Source organism: Aspergillus flavus, chromosome 2, assembly GCF_009017415.1.
Source record: "Aspergillus flavus chromosome 2, complete sequence".
Taxonomy (NCBI): Eukaryota; Fungi; Ascomycota; class Eurotiomycetes; order Eurotiales; family Aspergillaceae; genus Aspergillus; species Aspergillus flavus.
Window position 1 is genome coordinate 1,700,129 of NC_092409.1, and position 23,251 is coordinate 1,723,379.

Consider the following 23,251-nt stretch of genomic DNA (forward strand, 5'->3'; position numbering starts at 1 on the left):
TTTACCCTTGAGAAGCAGAAATGGACAATTTAGTCATTTATATCCTCGACTGTCTTCTGCGACTCTTGTGCCGTTCTATCCAGACCATGAACCCTCGGGCGACCCTCGTACGAACTTCGGACGATGTCTCCGAAGCAGCCGAAGGTCAACGTGGTACGGCTATTCGGATGCCATCTTCAGATTCACATTCATGCAGGTATATAATAATGTCATTTGCCGGTGAGTCTTCAATCAAATCAGCTGGTTTAAGCATTGATATTCATTATGAAGTGTCAATTCTATCTCGTGGGCGACGACATCGCCACCGCGCAGTCGATACTTGTAGACTCACGCTGGAAGTTTGAAGACCTACAGCGCGCTGTCGGGGGAATTTTCCATGTCGCTCTGCCAACAGGTAAGCTTTCCACCAACACTTCTTCCTTATCAAAAGCCCTAACATTGCAGGAATCTCCTTCCACACCTCCGAGAACGAAACGTTGTCGTCCGTCGCCGACATTATCTCTGCCTCATCATCTCCCATCGGCCTTCGTATCGACGGCAATGCAGTACAGACCCCCCAAGGACCTCAAGGGCTGCCCTTGGTTGGTAGCTTCTATGAGATCTTTCCGGACCATCTGGGCAACCACTATCGACTCTTCCGCAAATACGGCCCAGTGATCAAAACCACTAACATGGGTAAAACCACCTACCTCACGGACGATCCCCAGGTCGCCTCAGTCTGTCTCGCAGAATCAGCCTACATGACCAAGAAGATCAACGAGAACCACCCCCTCTGGGGCGTAAAAGACAACACTGCCATCTTCATAGGCGACACAGAGACCGAGAACTGGCGTCTCGCTCACAAATACCTCCCTCCAGCCATGGGCCCCAAAGCGGTAAGACACTACACAGGCCTGATGCAAAACTGCGCAAGAAAGTCTCTGCCTGTATTCGACGAGTTGGACGGCCGTGACGAGTCATGGAACGTCTACCAGTACATGGTCAAGCTGGCCTCGCAGACTATCGGATCATTCTCCCTCGGCAAAGACTTCGGCCACTTCGACTCAGTCGACAGCCCCCTCCACCCGATCGTCACGAACATCGCCAATCTCCTCTCGCTCAATAAGAAGATCACTGCCCGCGGAGAATGGTACCGATACCTCCCCTTCGGCGACCCGGCCCGCCTCCGCCACGTCCAACACACTATCTACACATTGCTGCAGGAAGCCATCGACGAAGTCGCCGGCTCCGGCATCGCCGACGCCCCCATGAACGAGGCCGCTCTCAGCGCCTCCTGCGTCGTCGACTACCTCCTCCACGCGGTCGACGACAAAGGCGAGCACTTCCCGCAGGGCCTCATCCTCGCCAACATGCTCATCGTCACGGGCGCCGGTTTCACCACCACCTCCGCGCTCCTCTCCTGGCTCCTCTACTGTATGGTCACATACGTAGGCACGCAGGACCGCCTCTACGCCGAGCTCGTCGAGCACGGCATCGTCGGCCCCAGCGGCGAACGCAACCAGACAACCTGGACCCCCGATCTCGCGCACAGCCTCCCCTACCTCGACAAGTTCGTCAAGGAGACGCAACGCCTCCACAACGCCAGTTTCCAGCCAGGGAGAACCACCAAGACTGACGTCGTGCTCCCGGGCGGGTATCGTCTCCCGCCTGATAGCGTTATTGTCCCGGCGTTGTATGCTATCCATACGAATCCCAAGACCTGGCGGGATCCGTTCCGGTTTGATCCTGATCGGTGGGATACGGAGGAGGTTAAGGGAAGACATCGTTGCGCTTATATTCCGTTTGCGACGGGGCCGAGGGGTTGTATTGGGTTTAATTTTGCCTTGTTGGAGGTAAAAATTTTGTTGGCAGAGTTGGTGAGTCGGTATGAGTTTGTAAGGGACGGACTGGAAGCGATTGATTATGATCCTGAGTTTCAGTTGATTCGGCCGTTGAACTTTTATGTTAGGGCTAAGCGGAGGGTTTAGATGGTTATGTATCATTAATGGGTTGATAGAATGTACACTAGACATAGAATAGATATTCATGGTTAGAGTTGGACTGTATATTGTTAATTCTATCATATAGGTGGAGTTGGGGCACAGATCTCTTACAGTAACAGAGTCGTAGCTCTCGCCTGGATGTATATCACACCGCGACCTCTCGGTAAATCTCTCGCAATGCTTTCAGCGCCCGAGAATATGGCCCAAAATACCGAACATTTGTATCCGCATCGCACCATTCGGAATCCTTCTCCTCTTTCTCCAACACTGCGATCAGGCGCTGCACAAGTACCTCTGGATTCAGCTGGTCCTCCACAAGTGGTACCCTTAGCCCCTTGAGTGTAATTGCACAGCTAACCGCGTTGTGCACAAACGCCCACGATCGACAAACACTCGCAGAGAACCGATGAAGATCAAGAAAACTCTCGAGCGCTTGCATAGCTCGGTTCATACAGTCCATCGCAGCCCCATTGTAAAGGGGAGAATGAGGTTCCATTTCACTCAGATACACTCGACTCAGTCTGCAGATACCATATCCTAGATGAACTCCAAGGGCTAATCGTTCTAGATGATCTTGTACCGAGGTGCACCGTGCCTTGTTCGTGAGAAACGGAGCAGCGTCATCCCATACCTCTTCTAGTTGTCTTTTGTACTTGAGCGCGCTCTGTTGTGGGTCTTCGAGGTTTCCAGCTGTCTCTTGTCGTGCTTTGTTGAGGAGGATGTTGCAAATGGTGAAGATGGATTCTTGGAACGAGAGGCCTTCGGTCTGCTGTCTATACGGGATGGGGCAGCTCATTGTGATTGTACTTGGAGGGCGGTCATATGTGAACGATAGAAAGGTATCTTGCCAAACGATTGTCCACCTGCCCCTTGTTAGTAGTGCAGTCAGAGGCGTATATCGAGAGGGGTGAATACCATAGTTTGTTGCGTTGGAATTGCTCGGATTCTGGGAGAGACGGTGATGCTTCGTGGAGGCCGATACTTTGGGCTAACCGAATGGTTGCACCTGCTGCAATCAGTATAAATAGCTAGAGGTAGAGGGCCATATACCTACCCATCAGTATCCATGCACTGTTGGTATCCAGGTTGTTGCGCAGACAATGCCCGATCAGAGCCATGGCTTGGATCTGATCCAAATTGGTATGATTGAAAAAGTTTGACATGCGCAGGCATTGGAAAGATGAGCAAACTACATTGTTAGTTCAGTTCTAGCTTTTCCAACGAAAGGCAGTATCAACATACTGAGGACCTTTGATCTCAAATCACGCTCCTTGATCGGATCATCCGAAAACTGCACCCCACAAGCTAACACTGCAAATAATAGCGCCAGCCAAGACGAATCAGGTCCGAGATCTTCGGCTGTAGCTTCTTGGGATGCAGCTCGTTCGTCCAAGAATGCGAACAAGGCAGGGCCGAACTGGTCGATGGTCACCAACGACGGGTAAAATGGGTAAACAATTGATTGATAGATTTGCCAATATCTATGATAGTCAGTCTTGAGGAATCAGATACCGAGAGTCGCCGTCTTCAGAACTAAAAACTGGCAAGTCAGAGATGCATACCGGATGATATCCGAATCGTCCGGCAACGTCTCGCAGACGTTCTTGGCTGTCGCCTCCGCCCCCCAGAGATTGGCGAAAGGATATGTCCGTGGCACAAATTGGTCGATTAGTGCATCATGCAGCATCATATCCCCCGTTGCCGACACTTGACGGCACCCCAGTGCAAGAGGGGTGTCTGAGTGGCTGCCCAGATAGATAGTGGCTCCTGTAGCATCCTCGACAAAGTACCGTCCAGGCGACTTACTAGCTGGTCGGGCACGCAATTGGCCAGTATTACGAGTCTCACCTACAGAATGAGGGCTCTGGGATGTCGCCGTAACAGTTGCGCGCAGGTCCGCCTTCAGCGAGGAAATTTGCTCCTCGATATTCTCCAGCTTTGAGATGAGAAGGCTAGGATCAGTTGCAGACTGAGATTGCGCTTCTTCAATTGTACTATTTCTATTACAAAGTCAATAAGCTGTCGGGAATTGAGTAGAAGAACATACAGAGCATCTAGATTTAGTACACTCGGCCCTTGAACATCCCTCGGTGCAGCCTGCGGTGCCCTCGCCTCACTGCCGGAAGCAGTCGGCACACGACATAACTCGCTATGGCCGCGCTTGACGCAGTTGGAGCATGGCTCTCTTCCGTCACAACGGACCTTGCGGTGTCTGCAAGGAAAACAGGAGCGAATGCCGCGGGTCTTGCGTTTATTCTTGAGCAGTTCGCGGACGACGGCTGTGTCGTAAGGATAGGCGTTTTCCGCCATTCTAATTGTACGACGTGATTTTACTTCATTGATATCATTTCTCTATGATGTGTCGAAGCTTTGTGTATCCATTGTGCGATAGAGGAGCAGTTGATGGAAAACGGAACCTGCAGAGCATCAGCTGTAAAGTTCATGAGCGTTGTAGTCCGTCCAATTGAACGGAAATTTAGGTAAGCTATCTCGTATTGGTATTACCAGTCTGTCATGTGTCTGTATCACACTAAACCAAGTTTGGAAGATACCTCATATGGGCTCCACTAGGCAAGTCCTAACCATCTATTTATTCTATGGGATTTGTTAATGATGAATCATATAGTGATAAATAATAGTCCATTGGAATGTGATACTTAAAAGTAGCTACATATTCAGGGGGGGTTGTAGTATCCCAGGCCTTTCTACCTTCAGCCTGACCGAGCGGATATATTGCCTCAATTTATATCATTCGTCCTATAAAATCAATAGGACACATTCTCTTCCTATCAGTAGAATGATTTTACTATTTACCAGTCAGAGCAGTGGATGGAATAGGACTTATGGGTCCAGCATTATCACAATCATCACAATAGTCACTCGCTTCAACTCCGTCATTCCGGCACCTCCTATCGCAAGTCTTCCTAACAGCGAGGCTTGTAGGGGACTTTGTGTATAACTAGTGCATGTTAATTATCGGGGCATTTTACATGCTACGTCCCGATCTATGACTTATAGATTGTGCCAGGATCATAAAGCCGTGCATATAGCATCTTTAGCATAGAAGCTCGGCGCTGCTAAGAGGCTTGGCTGCAGTTGTACTAGATTCTTGTTTTACGTTTAAATTGTCAAAGCTGTATATTTTATTTCTTTCCCAGGGCAGCTTTGTACGGTAGAATATACACGAGCAATATTTGGCTAGAAGTATGACTTAACCAAAGATATCAACATATAAATACAGGGTCGGTCCATTTTAAGTGTACCAAAGTACACTGTACCAGCGATAGCCAACCTACAAATTAGCCCTAATTCCGCATGTGATACAAGTGCACTCCAACAAACAGCCTTCATTAAAACCCTCAATCATATGCTTCACCATTTATTTGTTTTGTTCTCATAGATATAGATACTCAACTCTTCCTCTAAAAGGAAGTTCCCCCTCCAACCGACAGGATCTCCGCGTCGAGCTCAAAACTCCGCAAGCCACCATGAAAATCATTCGTAATCGTCGACCTCCGCCCGTACAGATCCATCCAGACCATATGGGTTCCCATGGCTCCGATATTAAGATCATATCAAACACAACTGAATTCCGCATGACTTGGCGATGATGGAATCGTTACAGCATCTACTAATGTCCCGCCCAGTGCCAGCCCTACTTCTACCTCCAATGGTCCCTCCTTGGCAGTCATTTCAAATCAAATCATCGGTTATACAATTTTACAAAAGAAAGTCACGAATATCAACCAAGCCAACCAAGTAAAATAAAACACAGTATAAAAGATGACCACTGCCAAAACCAAACCCATCCCCATCCGCCTCATAACCCACAACATCCGAACCATCCCCTGGTTCACCTTCCCCCCCGAGAAACCATGGAACATCCGGCGAAACCACATCGTCAACCAACTCGACTTCAACACAACCCATAACCCGGAGGCCATCATCTGTCTCCAGGAAGTCATGCACCGCCAACTCACCGACATCCTGACCGGTCTCAACACCGCCCCGGACAGCGAGAGCATTGAGGGCGAGGAGATCTGGAAACATGTCGGGTGCGGGCGCGATGGCGGCCAGAAGGGAGAGTACTCGCCTATCATTTACCGGGCTAGGGTCTGGGAGGTGGAATGGGCCACCACGCGTTGGTTGTCGGAGACGCCGGATACGCCGTCCCGGGGGTGGGATGCGGCGTATAGGCGGATTGTGACGTATGTTGTTCTGAGGCATCGGGGGTCGGGGAGGAAGGTATTGGCGATGAATACGCATCTGGATGATCGGGGGAAGGTGGCGAGGTTTGAGAGTGCGAAGTTGATTCTGGAGTGGATGGAGGAGGTGTTGAAGAAGGACTCAGATTCTGTGGAGGGGGTGGTTCTCTGTGGGGATTTCAATACGAATTCGAGGGAGAATAATGATGCGTTTGGGGTTCTGACTGCTGGTGCTATGGTCCATACGAGGGACTGTGTGGATGGGGAGAGGCGCTATGGTAATGTGAATTCTTGGACGGGCTTCAATGATACCCCTATTGATGATGCGCTTCTCGACTATGTACTGGTGGGACCTCTGAAAAGTGGTCATGTCCCGTGGAATATCCGGACGTATGGCATCCTCACTAATCGGTTTGATGATGGAATCTTCAATTCGGATCATAGGGCGGTTGCAGCGGATGTGGAGTTGGTCGGTTCTTCCAAGCGGCTGTGATGAAGATATTGTAATGATTGATGCCTTGATCTGGACTTATCGCTGCGTTGCTCTTTTACCTGTATTACTAGTATTCAGCGAGGACCATCTGTTCTTGATAACGTTCACAATTTAGGGCTATCCACGGAACGTAATAAGTCCATTGTAGCAAACAGAATCGCATAGATAAGTAAAAGACCGGTAGGGAGACAAAACGACAAAAAGTCTTGTGGCGAAGTCACCGACCAAGATAATACAACAAAAACCCGGGTATGCTTTACTTTTTGTAAAGTAAGTGGACAATCAACGATATCAAACGAAAGAAAGAAAAACAGCGCGGATTCGTCATCAGTAAAAAGTCGTTTAAACAGTCATGCAAATCGCAAGGAATCCCATTCCAGTCAAGCAATCAACCAGACGCCGCGCTCAAGGTAAAATCAATCCATCCCTAACATACGCCCAGGAAAGCAGTCAAACTCGATACCAAGTCCCATCCTCCAAATACCTTTTGAGGACCACCTTTTGACCGACCTTGTGCCCAACCCTCGTGTGATCGTGATTCCGCTGAAACGGCATACATACTCATACAGTACATGGCGCGCGCACAAAAATAATAGTACAGACGAAAGGATGCGAAGACAATGACCCAATATCAATCATCAAAGATAGAAAGGAAAAGAAAACATCAAGGAGCGTCAACGGCTGAATTCGGTCCAGACGGTGCTGAGCCAACTGCCCGAGAGTCCGTTGTCCGATGGCATGATCCCCGGAATTTGATCGTACTCGCATCCCTCCAGAAACGCCAGCACGTCCTCGCCACCCAGACTCGTAGACCACATGCTATTTGAGGTGAAGCTGTCCATCCCATCTACCGTCGCTGGGGGTGAGGCGGCCGGGTGCGCCGAGCCGGGAGGTGGCAACAGCGGCAGACCATGCGATGCGGCGGCATTAATGGGGGGTAGCGACTGAGAGTATGGTGGTGGTGGCGGTTGCTGGCGGGGGCCCAACCATGGGTTTAGAGGCTGAAGACGGCCAGATTGGGATGCAACTGTGCTGTATTGTGACGAGGTTGCACCCGCTGTTGTGGCGGGCGGAGCCCCGTAGGAACCAGCCGGTCCAATGGCCGGAAGGGTAGGCGATGAATTGTTATAGAGGGGCCCCTCCGGGTGATGCTGCAGCGATGGAAGCGAGAACGGAGATTGGGATTGCAAAGACCGGCCGGGAGGTAATGGGAGACTAGGACGTCGTTCGCCATCTGGTCCAGGAAGGGGCATACCGGGACTGTTGATGGGTACCCAGGATTCACGGCGTCCACCGGCGCCATCTAGCGGTATCTCCATAGGTTCTCCTGGATCACTGCGAAGAGTGTTGCTGCCGGCGTCGCTGATGTTGGTCACACGATCACTGACTCCTGCCGCGCCATCCTCATCGCCGCCGTTTTCTGGTAACTGGTCTTCGATAGAACCAAAGTCAAGGAACAACTTTTCCAGCATTTTGAATTCTTCAAGACCGCCACCCACTCCACCTTCACGGACAGGTCGGGGACCATTGGTTTGTATGTCCATAACCTCCGGGATCGAGTCTAATTTGCGGGAGTGCCGGCGGAAATCCTGTTTGACCTTGGAGAAATAACTATGGAGTCGGTTGAGTGTACGGAACCACCCACGTGCCATTTTGAGACGTGTCCGCATCTCGCGAAGAATATCAAGAGCTTTCCGAGTCTGGCCCTGGCCCTGTTGATTGCCATCACCGGCCGAATTAGATTTGGAACCAAGGATGCCTTCCGGATCCATGTGTGGAAAGTGTGCTGCGTAGATACCAATGAAGACAGCATTGTAAACAGCGAAGCCCACCAATGGGTTCTCGACGAGCACACCTCGGTCCTGACAGGTTACAACCAGGTCCATCATCTGCCGGGCGGCACCAAAGAGCTCGCGAGCACTTTCGCGCCAGAAACCATCGGGTACGCCCACTTTTTCGCCGGGAAAGAGAGGGTCGTCTAGAGGACCAACGGGCTCTGCACAACGTACAGGAAGGAAAGGGATGTAGGCGCGGTGAAGGACGAGTACCGAGAGAAAGTAGACCACATGCATCAGGGTGTAGGGGGAAAGATTAGTCTTGTACATGATATGAGTATCCGTATTGCGTGTTGAGTACTGAAGGTTGCGGGACAGTCCATCCTGGAATTCACCCAAGATTGAGCGAAGTTTAGAGAACTGAGAGTCAGGATGCCATGGGGGTAATTGTTCATTTCTATGATTGTTGGTTAGCTTTATCTAATTGAGATAGAGGAAGCAGTAGCATACCTTCTTCCACCAGCGCAGGACCACTTTGCAATACTACCCCAGATGCGGATAATGCGGATGACTCGACTCAACACGGCCTCCTCCGCGCCAATCTCCCAGCGATCAATCTCATCCTCACTTGAGTCCTTTCTTCGAGAAATAGGGGACCAAGATTTTGGGTCAGGGGTGATATTATTGGGAAGCTTGTCGTCACCAAAACCCCCCAGACTCTGACGAATACTAGGGATCTGGACACCCTGCGCGCCAAAGCTCTGCGGACGGCGAACCACGGGCTCACTCAGGCGCGAGGTACGCACGCGCTCTCCAAAGGCGAATGCGTTGTCACTAGGTAGCTGAATGCCCAGTTCCTTGACTCGGATCATGCGTGGGCGATATTTACCACTACTCAAACACCGATCAAGGATAAAACACGCCCAAAAGGTGCGTCGCTTAGTTTCTTGCGCGATAACATCATCGGACGTTTGTTCCTTTGGCTCCATACCACGTCGGGAAATGCCGAAGAGATCTGTTTCCGCTCTAAACGCAGGTGATCTGGGGCCATCTCGTGAGAAGACATCATTCTCTAGTTCGTAGGGAAGACCCATCGCCTGGGACAGTCGGATGGCCATGCCCACATATAACCAGGCACTCTTACCACGACACATGCCCCATTCGTGGAGCGCCAACATTAACAATGCTTGCACACGGGTCAAGTCGGTTATGGCGAGGCTGGCACCGTCCACACCGGCCAGCCGGCTGCGCAGTGCTGTCGCATAGAACTCGGATGCGAGAGCTGGATTGGAAGGGCTTCCTGGGGATGCGGGAGAGTGGTATGCAACAAGTTGGGGATGGAAACGAGCGGTGAGAGCAAGCACTCCGAGGGGGATCAAGGGACTTAAATCTGATTTTGCCGCCGGTGGGCTTTGAGCGTTTTCTCGGGAATTATCTTGATTTGTAGGGGCGGTAGATGATGAGGATGACTGAGGGCCGGACAGCTGTCGAATGTGGCCCATAAAGGTAGCAGGGTGCAGGAAAGGTAGAATAGTCGCAAAGTGTGATTGGAATAAGTCGAACACAGCTTCCCAGACCTTAACCGTCAAGATGGACGAATCGAGCACATCGAGGGTTCCTTTGGCGGCATCCTTCGCTGCGGATGACGAGACTGCAACAGACTTGCGAGGCCGTTGCCTTTTCGGGCCATCCATGTCTCCATTGCGATCATCTCCATCCGCCAAAGCAGCGAGATCCCGCTTGGCAGCAGCTCCACCGACACCGATGGCTGGCGTAGGATATACACATTCTCGGCCGGACGATTCGCAGGCGCGGCAGGTGGTGTCGATGCCGGCATTGACACATTTAATCTTGCTGCGACGACAGCGTGCACAGGCGATGCTGGACCGCATTATGGCGAAAGAATCAAGGCGCGCGAGACGGGGCTTCCGTCTCCCTCGTCGATCGGATAGAAAAGAAGGGGGCGGATCAAAGGGAGGGAATCCAAGAAGGGGGAGGGACAATGCAGCCCCAACAACTGCTGGCGACACGTGTGGTGATGCCTCCTCAGCGTTGTTTCCCGCGGTATTTCTCCGGTAATATTTCCCCGGGATTCCGAACCAGTGTCGTGATGCTTCAAGGGAAAGGGGTGACAGAAAGGACCGACCTCCCCCGGCTGTAGTATTTGCGTTAGTACAACAGGCGCGGTCACGCAAAGTCCGAAAAGTTGACCGACCTTCAGCGCCGTAGCGTACTTTTTTTTTTCTTTTTTTTCTTTTCTTTTTCTTTCCTTGTCTCTCGAGTATGTTCCCGTGCGCAGCACTGGACCCCTTACAGACAGTTCGGTAAGTGGTGGTAACTGGCGTTCAAATGACAAACAGGCGGAAGAGTAATGATGAGGCGGAAGAACAGGGAAGAGAGAGAAGAAATAAAAAAAGAACTAGGGTAATGTGCGACGTGGGTAAAAGCACGCCCGCAACAGGTGTGTGGAGTGCAGTGACGGAGCAGGCCAAAAAGCACAGTAAATCCACCGCCAGAAAGTCTCAGAGACGAGAGAAAAAGCGGGAATAAGCGGAGTGTGGGGGAAACTCTCAGCCCAGGGTCGGGGCACCGGTCCGGCAAGGCGAAATGGCTGAGGAAATGGGGAAAGTCTTAACACCCGTCCGTCGGGTGCGAGGTAAGGTAGTGTGGGGGAGGAGCTAAGGGGAGGAAAGGAGGAAAGAATAAAAAAAGAAAAAAGGGTAATCAAAGGGGGAGACGGAGGGAAGACGAGGAATAAAAATGGTTCCTCTCGTTGTCTGTCTCTCTCTCTTGTTCTCCTTCCGGACGAGCATACTAACTAGGCATAAGACTAAAAGGAATCTCAGGCACATCCACTGGGGCAGGAATTGCGGAGGCCCGGCCAGCGTTAGTCCCCAGTGGGTCTAGTGTCGTTGGTGAGCAGCAAGTCGATGCAAGGACGCGACCGAGCCGCCGGAGAGTGGGAGGTGGAGCCCCAGTTTCCGAGAGCCGATGAATGTGATCATAGATGCTGGGAAACGACTGAGGGTGGGAGTGATTGTTCTTTGAGGGGTAGAATTTAAATTCAGATCATAGTATAATATTGACGTGAAGTATTCTATCCGGGAACAATTTCCATGTCCAACCGGGCAAAACATGCCAACGTAGACAGAGAGTAGACCATACCAACAGCAGCGTGGGGAGGCAAAAGGAAAAGAGTGGCCGAGAGTCGGGTAAATTACCATAATTTTACTGGGGTTCCGTCCGGAGACGCTGCCGTCTGATTGTCATGGCTCGTAATAATACGAAGTCCTTCGGGAACTACCAGTTGGCGGCCAGTAGACCCGACCCGATCGATAGGAAACTCTTACAGTGACTACTGTCTGACATCCACCTTAACGGTTACTTAAAATCCACTAAGCATGGTGGTCGAGCTAGATGTACAATGCAATTAAGAAATCATGAATCATGCAAGAAACTATACTGGACCTGGACCTGGGCTGTTGTATTAAAAACTAAAAAAATGAAAGGTGCACCTCTCATGGATTCCAGTTTCATTTCCCTACCGACCGACCGAAGAAGCCGGTTACCAGCAGCCGTGTGGAACGTCACTTGACACTGCAAATTATTTCTCCAGCAGTCAAGCTATTACATAACCAATTTTCCCTTCCCCGGCTTATTGTCGTCTAAAAAGGCAAAACGGTTATCCAGTTCTTGGGGCAACGCCGCATCCACACATTGTTAAAATAAATGTCAATCATAACATTTATCCAGATCTGTCTTCGCTCCTGTTTTGTTAATTATTTCCCCCTTCGTTCGTCTTCCCCATAGATTGGTCGCATCTATAATCCCGATCGGTTATTATCCGGGGTTAAGAAGAAGACACAGCCAGAAACATCATGCCATCCACCGATGTCTGACTTGGAGCTCAAACACAAGCTCACGTTGGACCCTATAAGTTCACACCGATCCCAAGCTTGACAGTACCCCAGCTGCATCCTTACTCCAAACTCTAATGTTAAGATCCAAAAATTGCAAAATGAGGGGAAACGGCAAATGAATCACACTCCTCAACAAACGAACCTCGGGTATCGACTCATGTTGATGGGATTTTATTTTCGTCCGTCGGGTATGGACTCAGCTGTAACTTTAGCCACGCAGGCTGACCTTTTTTCCTATTTTTCTATTTTATTTTTATCTGATAGGCTTTGGGCCTCCCCGCGGGGAGGGAAGCGAGATCCTAATGGACTGCTCATCCTTGTCTAGATACTGATTTGAGGACCAGGAACTACCCCAACGGAGATTGGCTGGCACTCACAGGGATGGAATCCCGATCGACACGGAAAACGCTGTCTGCACATGAGAGTTTGTCCATACGGAGAAGATCATGTTATATTATATCATGTGTTAGGTCATGTGTACGACTTGGATCCCAAATCTCATACGATATAGTTATCACCTGTACAACTCATGAACCTCTAATTTCTTTTTTTTTTCGGTTCCTAAGTATGGATTGATCCGTACGGAGTATCTTCAAGTAAAGAATGAGATCTTTTGTTTGTCCACGGGAGTCGTACAGTATGACCCCACGACACTGGGAATGAATCGAACCCGACCCGACCAGCATCGGAATTCCTAGACCGGCAACTCCCCGCCCTCTGCGCAGTTCCATTTTAACCGGTCCCGTGTCGCTGCTCGGCCCCAGCCGCCATTCATGATTGGTCTCCAGTTACCACCCGAGGCTAGACAAGCGAACCGATCCCCGCAAATGGCCTCTTCGTTGATTCTTCGTTCATAATTAGGTTATGATTCGTTTAAGTAATATTAGTTTGGGCCGTGGGATAATCGGGGATCCCCGGAGGAAATCCGATGTCAATGGAGAAAGGTGAAAGGTGGTACGGGATGCCCTAAAAAACACAAATAAAAAAATACAACGGAAAATCAAAAAATCAAAAAATAAAAAAAAGAATTGCATCCTATTGAAGGAGTATTATTTCCTACCTGCTATATGAGGAAATACTACCCGCAGCCAAGTTCTCCCGTGTCAGGTGCTCTGCAGATTTTGAAGCTTTACTCGAATTGTATCATCCTTGAGATGTAACTATGTACTGTGTAGGTACAAAGTACTTGTGTAAGTCGATCCGGACCTATACTTAGTACATCGTCCGAATTTGCTTCTTCTCTACGGTAGAAAGGGCGATGATACGGCACCAGTCACAATAAGAAGGTTAGATGACACGTTGTACCTCCAATGGTACTACAGTGGTATGTCGCAGGTGCAGAGTACCATGCAACCTGGGCATATAGTACTACCTACGGAGGAAGTACAGGACGGGTGAGGTTGTACCCCTCCAAACCTTTGACTAACCTCAACTCTTCATTATTACTCCGAGACTAAGGTTTCCCGAAGAACAACCCCGTGATTCAACATGGAAGCAATGAAATACTGGACCATAAAAGCAAGCGTAACGACCAGGATCCATCCTCCCACGCGAGATCCCCACTCCCTCACCCTGGGAACGGCATGGTCGGCCCCATCCTTTGATGTACTCCTTCTGGACTCGGCCAGTGGCCGCACGGCTTAAGAATAGCCCCGTATCTGACCGGTTTTCATTTGTCGCGACTGGCCGCCACGCCTCGTGTATCCATCTGTCCTCGGCCTAGCCCCAGTGCCGTCTGGATCGAATAAAAAAGAAGATTTTCCGAAACGGAGGTCTATTACCTACATGGGATTAATCTAGGTTTTTAAACATTGGTATCGAGCTCACTAACGGAACTAAGAAAATTTCCGGAGTCTGGGGTCCTGTCAGTAGTACCTTTGAACCAACCGAACCTCTGTGGACGGAGTACGGCGTCTTATTTTATCCAGTATCTCGCTGCACTTTACCCCGAACCGTCATTGGATACATACAAGGCTTGGGAGATTATTTCCTCCCTCAGCTTTCAATTTCCCGGCGAACTGGCTAAATATCGGCGAGCGCTAGCTAAGCCATGTGTGCTTTCCCATCGGATCGCACACGGAGTGTTCCGTGCTCTAGATAGCTAGGGCTTACTCCATTTCTACGGAGCACTCGATTCCATAGTGCTCTATCCACGATCATATTTAATAATTTTACCATGAGACCAATCGTTCCTCGGCGTCGTGGCGCCACTCTGGGCGCTACATCAGTAACATCCACGATCATAAACGGCGGAGCTCGAGTCTTTCAACCGCTCTCTCGATAAAAAAGGTACGCCCGACGGGAAGACACGCTTTGTGCCTTTCTTTGTGCACCATGCCATGTGTCTATTTCCTCGTGCACCAATCCGGCCGTGTAGCCTTTATTTTCCAAACGCACAAAGAAAAGGGAAAAAATCCCGTCAGACAGAATAGATCCGGACCTTGCCAGATGCAGGACATTGCGAGTCTTCACGGGACCTCGACATTCGTCGACCCGGGATAGGAGCTCGCCGAATCTAAAGGTCGACGTGGACTCTTGGTGGTCCTGACGGGGGCCTGACACTTCAGCCCCAAAGCTAATTCATTTCATCTATTGGCGCCACAGGTACAGAGCCCATGGGTCCCCTGAACAGCAGCCATTCACGTCAAACTGGCCTTTGTCCAACCGAGCCCAGTGGCGTTATTGCGAGCCAGCGCTCGACGTGCGCACAGATTCGGACAAACACAACCCCCATGGATGTCGAGGGTCTATCAATCACGTGGAAGTTTCATTTCCCAAGTCACCCACTTGCTAGAAGCCAACTCGTCCAGACGAAGAGCCAGAACTCAGCACGGCTCACGAGGGAGAAATGAAACCGAGTCAAGTCAAGCGCTCGATGTGACTTGTCCACGTAGTCCAATTATCGAGCTGCGCTGTAACCGCCTGAAACTGCAATGTAGCTCGGTAAACGCTTTCAATGCACTTCTTCCGATTGCATCCTCGGCTTAGAACCCCGAGATCCGGCATCCTAGTCCAACTATATTCTCTCTCTCCTACGTAGCACACCAAGATCAGCTGCCAGGGGCTGAAAAGGTGTGTGCAATAGCAATACGCGAGATGACGCATTAGTATAGCGCGTCGCGCTATCAGGGGATGGAATTGTCCTGTGGCAGCCTGATATACCTCGCTTCTTGTCCTTTTCTCAGCCTACTCATCATTCCGAGACCGTAACCTTAACACCCCCCTCTTTGGTACTACCCCGTACCTACATAAGAAAATAGATGGGATTCCCTCCATTAGACAAAACCCCCAATCACAAACCACCAATTACAACAGTAGCAATCCAGTCTAGCACCGATCATCATTTATCTGGGGGATTTTCCATTACATAAAGCTAGACCTCCCGTCCGAGTCCAGAATATTTACCCGAGACCATCAAAATCCGGGGGGTTCGAGGACTTCCCCGGCGAATACCGATAGCAGGCAGTGAACGGCGGAACGGAACTCCGTAAGCGCTAAACCGCCCAGTGTATGAGGGTGGAAAGGTAGGAGGCAACCGAGGAGAGGGGGGGGGATTTTTTTCCGGTGCGGATTGCCCTTTAGCTTCTGTAACTCTGGACTTGGAGAATACGCAAATTTAGTGTTTTGTGGGGTAGATTTAACACGTGCGCTTGGGTGGTGATGCGTTGGTTTCGTGATAGGCGGTTCCTGCCGAGGTATTTGGTAATGGATTGGCGCCTGTGGGTTTCTGTTTTTCTTTCTTGTATACGAAGTACTACCTTACCATGTCTTTTGGGAAGGTGAGATGAGATATTCAGGAAGGTGCTGGGTTGGTGGAGGGTCTGTGTGTGTGTGTGTGTGTGTGTATGGTGTGATGGGTATTCTCGGATGTTACTCTTTAGGTTTGGAGTCTTATGAACGGGGTGGGTTGTTGAGGTATCCACTATCGTATAACATTTGTAGTGATTAAAAGGCGTATGACAGAAACATAATAATCAACATCGGGTCAATTCAAATTAGTGTATCATCGTATATTGGACGGCGACATTAGAAGTCTTCGGAAGTCTTCGTATCAAGCTTGCATCTCTTCCTAGGTATGAGAGGGATAGAACCTGCTCTCGTCAGCTTGCATCTTTCGGTTGTGAGAGTGGGTACCTACCAAGCTGCCACGGCAATAATTAAGTACATCATCATTAGGAGGACGCCCTCAAGCCAATGGGATTTTCCGTCGGCGATGAGATAGTTTACCTGGCTCTGTTTAGTAAAGTTCTATTGATTAAGGACGGCGTTGACGTACCAGCAGAACGGCAACAAATAGCAGAATCACTTGGAATGCGTCGAAGTACAAAGTCTGCTAGAGTCAGTAACTGGCTACTATTGTCAGAATAAGTCGAATGTAGTGTACCATGTCATTGTTGCCTAGACACGCAGTTAGCAACGTACAGCTTCACAAAACACAATTGAGATTTACTCACCCATGCCCCATCCAATCACAATGATCAGCGGAAGCACCAACAATGCGATTTGCATGCTGGACCCTACGGCCACGCCGATTGCTAAGTCCATTTTGTCCTTGCATGCCACCGTCACGGCCGTAGCATGTTCCGCCGCGTTGCCCACAATCGGAAGGAGAATCAATCCCACAAAGGTCTTGGAGATACCGCCGCGGTCCGTAATCGCATTGATAGAATCAACCTACGCAATTAGCTTGGTGTGATTGACGGATTCCAGGAGTGCATCATACCATGAACTCAGCGCACAGCGCGACTAGGGCCGTCGCGATAGCCAAGGTCAGCACAGCCACCCAGATGCTTAGCTGAGGCTCTTCCTCCTCCTCGTCGGGGTCTTGCAGCTGCATTTGCTGTGCGTTCTGTCCCGCTAAGGTGGCAGTCATTTTGCCTATCTGTGCGATTCCCCGATGAGTGTCACCCTCGTTCACTTTCCCACGTCTCTTCTCAACTTTGGGACTCGGGCTATTGTACATCTCCGTGTGCGAGCCCAACTGGAAGAAAAGATAGCATCCGTATACGACCAGCATAATAATACTGGTTCCTACAATTTGTGAGAAATGATCCGTGAGCTGCCTGCGAACGTAACTTACCTCGCGAGAGTTCTGCAACACCACTGTCGCCCGCTGGAGTCGAATTAGCATTTGATATCCCAGAGGGCTGTTCATTGACTTACCACCGGACCAGTTGTGGAAGGCAGTGGGAATAATTAAGCATCCCACTGCCAACGCAAGAAGACTGGCTGCTGTTTGGGCAACGACCGGGTTGAAATGCTGCTCCAGGCGGTTGACGCCTCCAAAGAAGAAACACATTCCCATAACGAGGAGAAGGTTCGACAACATACTTCCAATAAGGGAAGTCTGTACAATCACGACTTCATCGTCGACCAGCGCAATAATAGCCACAATTAGTTCGACGGCATTACTAATATTTTGTTAGTCAAGGTGACAAGTAGAAGTAGCAGAAATTCTCTTACCCAAAACTTGCGTTGAGTAGGCCACCGATGGTTTCGCCAGTGCTAGATTCATCAGCTATCATCTACTTCAAAGAGTCTGTATATCATACCGCATGGCAATCTCTTCTGTCGCGTAACCCAACATAGCTGCAAGAGGGCTGCCCTGTGTCAGTTACATAACGTAAGGTCCGCTTCGAGACGGGGGATACACACATAATGGCAATAAAGTTCACCACGAACACAGCAACTGGATCAACATCGACATAGTTCAATGCGACTCGGCAATAGTCAGCAGTGGATCTTGGTTGTCAGAGACATGTGTACTTACTTCCAGCTGGAGCAGCAAGTAAGAGGACGTTGACCCAGGAATTGAAGAGAGTCGCTTTTAACTGTCCCATGGCGGTAAACTTCGGCTTCTCCTTGACATCTTCTGCCGAGTTCGAATTCATGTCCCCATCTAGAGATTTATCCCCAAATCCGCTCGCGAAGGTCCTCCTCTTTCGAGGTCCTCCCATCTGATCTTCATCCAGTCCGGTTTGGGCTGGAATGTTAATAGGTTCATTGCTGTGCATTGACGGCTCACGTCCCGCTCTATAGGGAGTACCCTGATCGGTACCAGACGACTCTGGAGGGAAAGTATCCGAATGCTCTGGGCCTACCAAGCCGTCTGTCATATCCCTCCGCCGGCGACGCTCCTCGTCAAGGGGCACATCTCCTGCAGTGCGGATGGGAGTAAGCTTGCTCTCGAGCTGGATAGAATCCGTTCGGCGCGGCCGTTGGCGTCGAAATTTCTTGAAGGGATTGTGAGTTGACGGCTCACCATCCTGGTCATACCATGCCAGGTTCCTAGCTTGACGTCGATATTTGTCTGCATTCCCAGGCAATGTTAACCACGGTCAGGATCCAGGAAAGAGGAATTGACATGACATACGCATTGTTCCTATGAGTTTCTTGCCCGCTTATTATCGTGGGAAGAGGAGTCAATACTTATAAACTACATGAAGATTAGAATGATAATTCGTGTGTATACTAATTATAGGTTATCGAGCCACGAGCGAGCCTGGTGACGGGAGGCGCCATGTTGAGGCACAGTTGCACAACCCGCCGTAGCCAGGGAACCATCAATGCTGAGCATAGATAGGCAGCAGTATGAAAAAACGTACTAAGGTGATGTTCGCCTGAGCGACAATATCAGATAGAGGGGCCTTGTGTGGCTTGAGTGATGGGTCTGAAGAAGCTCAGCCTCAGTTGTGGCCACCAAGAAATCCAAGACCAGGACAAGACGTCTTGAGTACGACAAGCCTTCTCGGCAGAACAGCGATCGTAGTTTTAGTTTTCTGGGTGAAAAAAAAAAAAAGAAGAGCGAATCGACCGGTTCTAAAGGCAGACGTGTGACGAAAAAAAAATAAATAAAAAGAAATAAAGAGTCTCAATTAAAATGATTGAACGATAATCAAGGGGTGCTCCTCTTTCAGAGCGCCTACAGTAGTTTCAAAGAATCTCAACGACAGCAAAAGGGTGGAAAAAAAAGTAAAAGCAAAATTAAGACAGAGAGCCAAGACGACAGACAAAAAGCAAATTAAGGGGAAATTCCCAAAGCGAGAGAAACGATGATTGATGGCCGACGTATGTTGTCCCAGAGTCCCAGACAAGCAATAACTCATCTGTACACAGCCACACTGGGGGTGCGCATTTCTGGTAGTCATGGTAGATCGTCCTTAAACCTGGTGCGTGTCCTGCACTCTTGGGTGGGAATTCTGGAGATTTCCTGCCAATGATGGGCAGACATGCTCTCCGAACGGCGGTCTGAGCATGTCATTCGTTCTTTAATCTCATAATCACCAATTATGCTGGTGTGATACCGCGCAAGGGATGATACAGACAGACACGGGGGAGGACGCCAAGTGTGGTGGTTGTCTCCATACCAAGTCGAACTAGTATAAGACTTGGTTAGTGGCCGCGCGATCCAGAACCCAAATTTCTTGGATCACAGAGTTTTGTGTGCTGGAACTGCCAAACTTGAGAACTTTTATGACTTCAGGCCTCACCGAGATGCATGCATTTGTCACAACCAAACCACTGCCAGTGTGCCAAAAGATGAGTAATATCCATACCTGGACAATACACTGAAGAAAATTGATCATGTTGGTGGGTACGAGTTTAGCTTCTCAAGGACCAAACCTTTAAAACTTTCAACCCCTGACCCGGACCCATTTTGGTGGACTTATTGGGCACGGAAGCTTATCCTTCCTGCTGGACTGACTTGAACTTCGGTACATGAGTCTTTGCTAAGGATCGGTCAATGCGTGTGGCTGGTGACGCTTGTAACTCCGCCACATATCAGCCACAGCTGGGTTATGGACTTGCCTACGCGGTCCCAACCATCATTGACGTTGGGTTTTTCTTAGTTGCTGAGGGGACAGTCGCAGAACCGATGATAGGGCATGACTCTTGGGGTACTAATGAAAAAAGTATGACGGTTTAGTCCGCCCCCGAGGAAGCGGACTCTCCTCCTTGTACAAGGCGCCTGTATTCAATGTTGGTCATATATTTGCGGCATGAGTTCTTTTCAACTTTTCCAGCTCCCGCCTCGTCCTTCGTTTTCCGAATAAAAATTCCATGCATGACCAGGTTACATTCGTGCATAGCCGTCATCAAGTAGCTTGGCGCATCGCGCACATCCGTATGGATCGCTTCGAAGCCGCATCCAGCGAACAGACTCGGCAAATCCGACAACCATGTCGATCACAAGCGCGGGTCTGGGCCTTGGGGTTGTTTACCATGGCAGTCAATGCTTGAGTGCTGACTCCAGATCGTGTTTTTTCCACACGGAAGGAGGTCATATCAACTTCGGACCACTGGAGGTAACCGCCAGGCTCTGGTTAGCTGTTATTAATGATCTAGATGCTTAGAAAGATGGATTTATGATACTTAACAGTTTCAATAGCTTTTCTAGGGTATATTTGATCTCTTCCGCCAGCAATACGAATATGAAATGGCGAAGATGCATTACATCATACCTACCCTCCGTCTCTTTCGGAACATCAGTTTTGTTATCCCAGTGGATGAGTTTCATGTTGGGAGGGAGCCATTCTTGCGTAGGGACGGCTTCAAATGAGATGTCGAAGCCGTCCAGTTGTACTGATGGCGGGAGGCGGCGGCTAAGGTTCTTGAGGACGATACTAAAGGAATACAGTTAGACTTGAAGATGAAAAGATAAAGTGAATCAAACAAGCCCCGTACCAGTTCCAACATCCGCGACTCAAGATTCGGGGCCTGTAATGGGATCGACGGGTGTAGAAGGTATTCGTAAAGATCAAACCAGAGGTAATGATGAGTATTGCTAGACTGAGAATAACACTCTTGTTTCTCTTGTTGTCCTCTTTGTAGCAACCCAATGGCAACTATATATATATGAGCTTTGAGACGCCGGCTATTAGCTCATACACCCCCACTAGGCTGGCGTGTCCCCTAGTCGCTGAATCCATTTTATCTATACTATTATTCTACCCAGGGCTAGAGACTGAACGGAGGACCTAGCGTTACTCCACTTCTTCTGGGTAACAGACACCAATAATTGATATTTAACCGAAGCCGAAGTAGCTTGTCCATTAGACGACATTTACACCGTGCGAGCCATGGGGTAAATCTGATTTGAGCGAGGCAAAGTGCATGGCACTCCGTCATGTTGTCCTGTGTACATTAGGTTATGGACCTCATGCTCTTTAGTAGGCTCCCTTTCTCTCCTTTCCAGCGTAACGGTAGACTATCTCTTATAGAGGCACCAGGATTACGTTCCTATCTCTTTTTCATAAGCTCGACCCTATACCAAGCCAAGGTTAGTACATAGTTCTGGGAAGCTTACTACTAGACACTAAGCATGCCGAGATCGATCGCCGAGCGGGCCCTAGAACACAGTGCACTCAAGGATAAACGAATAGCTGGAGACGATGAGGCTTCCTAGTTTTTACCATTATGGCTCTAGCGCGTCTGTAGATTCTTCCAGCTTGATAGCAGCATGTCCTCTCTTTAGTCCGACTCAGACAGGCTTCTCTTCTACAGGATAGTAGCAACCCTGAGTATGCGCTATCGTGATTATAGGATTTCTTTCCGTCGCAATTTGGGTTAAAACATACAACTCCACGCTAAATAGCTGAGGTAAACTGGGCTCAAAACTGCCGCGAAGTCACAATTACTCAGTAAGGGCAATGTAGGTAGGTTAATTCTCTTGGTCGACACTAGTTCAGCCAACATAAGATCATAGATGTCGCCAAATCTTCAGGGTGGTGACAGTATTTCTGCGTTCTACACCTTCATCCACGAAGATATGCGAATCATCATGAAAGTGGGAAATCCAATGGTTCAATAGGAGCTACGCCCATTGAAAGATAATATATGATCTCCGTCTAAAGATAGTAAGATATTAGGTAAATAAAAAGTATAGAAAACTGCATAGTAAATAGCATACTTTTACGATATACTATTTTATATATATAATGTCAATCCCACTCGACCAAAACAAGCGTTAAGGTCGTGCCTTGAACACCTTATTCCCAACATATATAATATAGTTTGTACACAGTAATCACATGGTGGTACTAATTTAACCCTTCAGGTACTCCCATGTGCATACGTAGTTGCCCTGCATATGCTGTACTTCTTGGCAAGGTATGAGAACCCATAAATAATTCGGTAGAGCAGTCGGTCTCATGATGAACCATGCCTTGTTTTGGGTACGGAGGAGATTAGTAAGGTTCGAGATAACCCTTTGCAACCACTGAATGACGGTAGAATAGAGGAGAAGATATCAGGATGTCAACGAGAAGGTCCCGCCTCCTTGCTGATGCTGAGGTATGATTCTTGACGTCACTTCGGTCCTTAGTGGATTTTGTCCTTCATGGTCACTTTACACCCTGTAAATTATGTACGCACAAAGTGATGGAGGGTTAAATCTCAATTTTTAATTGTTTTTTATTTTCCTTCCTGCAGGCCCATGGGTTCCATGTAGGCTGTACCTATATATTCATGGGGTCAGGTTTGGACAGACGTTAAGGTTTTCTGAAACCAAACAGAAATACTTCGTACATCTAATTACATTCAAAGGACAGGCCTTCGTTTACATCAGACAAAGCAAGTCTAAAATCTTTACTCCGTCTTCACGATGCAATGGACTGATACCGAGTATTTTTATCTTATTATTAAAGGCAGTGAAAAATTTTCCCGCCACCAGTGTTTCGGTCAGCTTCAATGGGTGGACCCCTTTCAGGGTCACGACCCTCGACATTGGAGAGTAAGACCCTGCCATTGGACCTCTCAGGTGTCCAAGGGTGTGTTCCTGGTAATCACAATGTATTGTGGGTGTTATCCGTGTTACCAACCTAAGTAAGCCCTGTACCGTACGTTTATCCCTGCGGTCCATGCCGACCGGGGCGTC

The 23,251-nt window shown here is 49.2% G+C and overlaps 5 protein-coding genes across 5 annotated transcripts; 2 read left to right on the forward strand and 3 right to left on the reverse strand.

The window, feature by feature from the left end:
• Window positions 1–264: 264 nt before the first annotated feature.
• F9C07_9996 (putative cytochrome P450) lies at window positions 265–1,967 on the forward strand (the record flags this gene model as incomplete). The annotated part of the gene is made up of 2 exons (XM_041284602.1): window positions 265–394; window positions 445–1,967. The coding sequence occupies 2 exons, from the start codon at window positions 265–267 to the stop codon at window positions 1,965–1,967; spliced, it is 1,653 nt and encodes a 550-aa protein (XP_041142416.1).
• A 53-nt stretch (window positions 1,968–2,020) lies between these two features.
• Window positions 2,021–4,412, reverse strand: F9C07_1199745 (Zn(II)2Cys6 transcription factor). Its single transcript, XM_041289408.2, has 7 exons — window positions 4,030–4,412; window positions 3,545–3,982; window positions 3,225–3,463; window positions 3,037–3,171; window positions 2,898–2,988; window positions 2,094–2,845; window positions 2,021–2,040 (listed from the first exon to the last, which is right to left on the reverse strand). Exons 1-6 carry the CDS (start codon window positions 4,290–4,292, stop codon window positions 2,128–2,130), a joined length of 1,884 nt encoding a protein of 627 aa, XP_041142417.1. The 5' UTR covers window positions 4,293–4,412; the 3' UTR covers window positions 2,021–2,040; window positions 2,094–2,127.
• A 1,353-nt stretch (window positions 4,413–5,765) lies between these two features.
• On the forward strand, window positions 5,766–6,680 carry F9C07_9999 (Endonuclease/exonuclease/phosphatase; the record flags this gene model as incomplete). The annotated part of the gene is made up of 1 exon (XM_041284603.1): window positions 5,766–6,680. The coding sequence occupies one exon, from the start codon at window positions 5,766–5,768 to the stop codon at window positions 6,678–6,680; it is 915 nt and encodes a 304-aa protein (XP_041142418.1).
• A 674-nt stretch (window positions 6,681–7,354) lies between these two features.
• Window positions 7,355–10,347, reverse strand: F9C07_10000 (fungal-specific transcription factor domain-containing protein; the record flags this gene model as incomplete). Its single annotated transcript, XM_041289409.1, has 2 exons — window positions 7,355–8,912; window positions 8,966–10,347. 2 exons carry the CDS (start codon window positions 10,345–10,347, stop codon window positions 7,355–7,357), a joined length of 2,940 nt encoding a protein of 979 aa, XP_041142419.1.
• A 6,162-nt stretch (window positions 10,348–16,509) lies between these two features.
• Window positions 16,510–18,752, reverse strand: F9C07_2099491 (Ca2+/H+ antiporter VCX1; the record flags this gene model as incomplete). Its single annotated transcript, XM_071508904.1, has 12 exons — window positions 16,510–16,608; window positions 16,652–16,705; window positions 16,760–16,773; window positions 16,830–17,049; window positions 17,099–17,406; window positions 17,456–17,488; window positions 17,539–17,786; window positions 17,839–17,880; window positions 17,928–17,975; window positions 18,031–18,094; window positions 18,146–18,685; window positions 18,749–18,752. 12 exons carry the CDS (start codon window positions 18,750–18,752, stop codon window positions 16,510–16,512), a joined length of 1,674 nt encoding a protein of 557 aa, XP_071363654.1.
• Window positions 18,753–23,251: the final 4,499 nt, after the last annotated feature.

Coding starts and splice junctions, on each gene's coding strand:
- F9C07_1199745 (XM_041289408.2), bottom strand. CDS start 4,292: ATGGCGGAAAACGCCTATCCTTACGACACAGCCGTCGTCCGCGAACTG. Junction 3,464..3,544: donor GACGATTCGGATATCATCCG/GTATGCATCTCT, acceptor TGACTATCATAG/ATATTGGCAAATCTATCAAT. Junction 3,172..3,224: donor TTTGAGATCAAAGGTCCTCA/GTATGTTGATAC, acceptor CTAACAATGTAG/TTTGCTCATCTTTCCAATGC.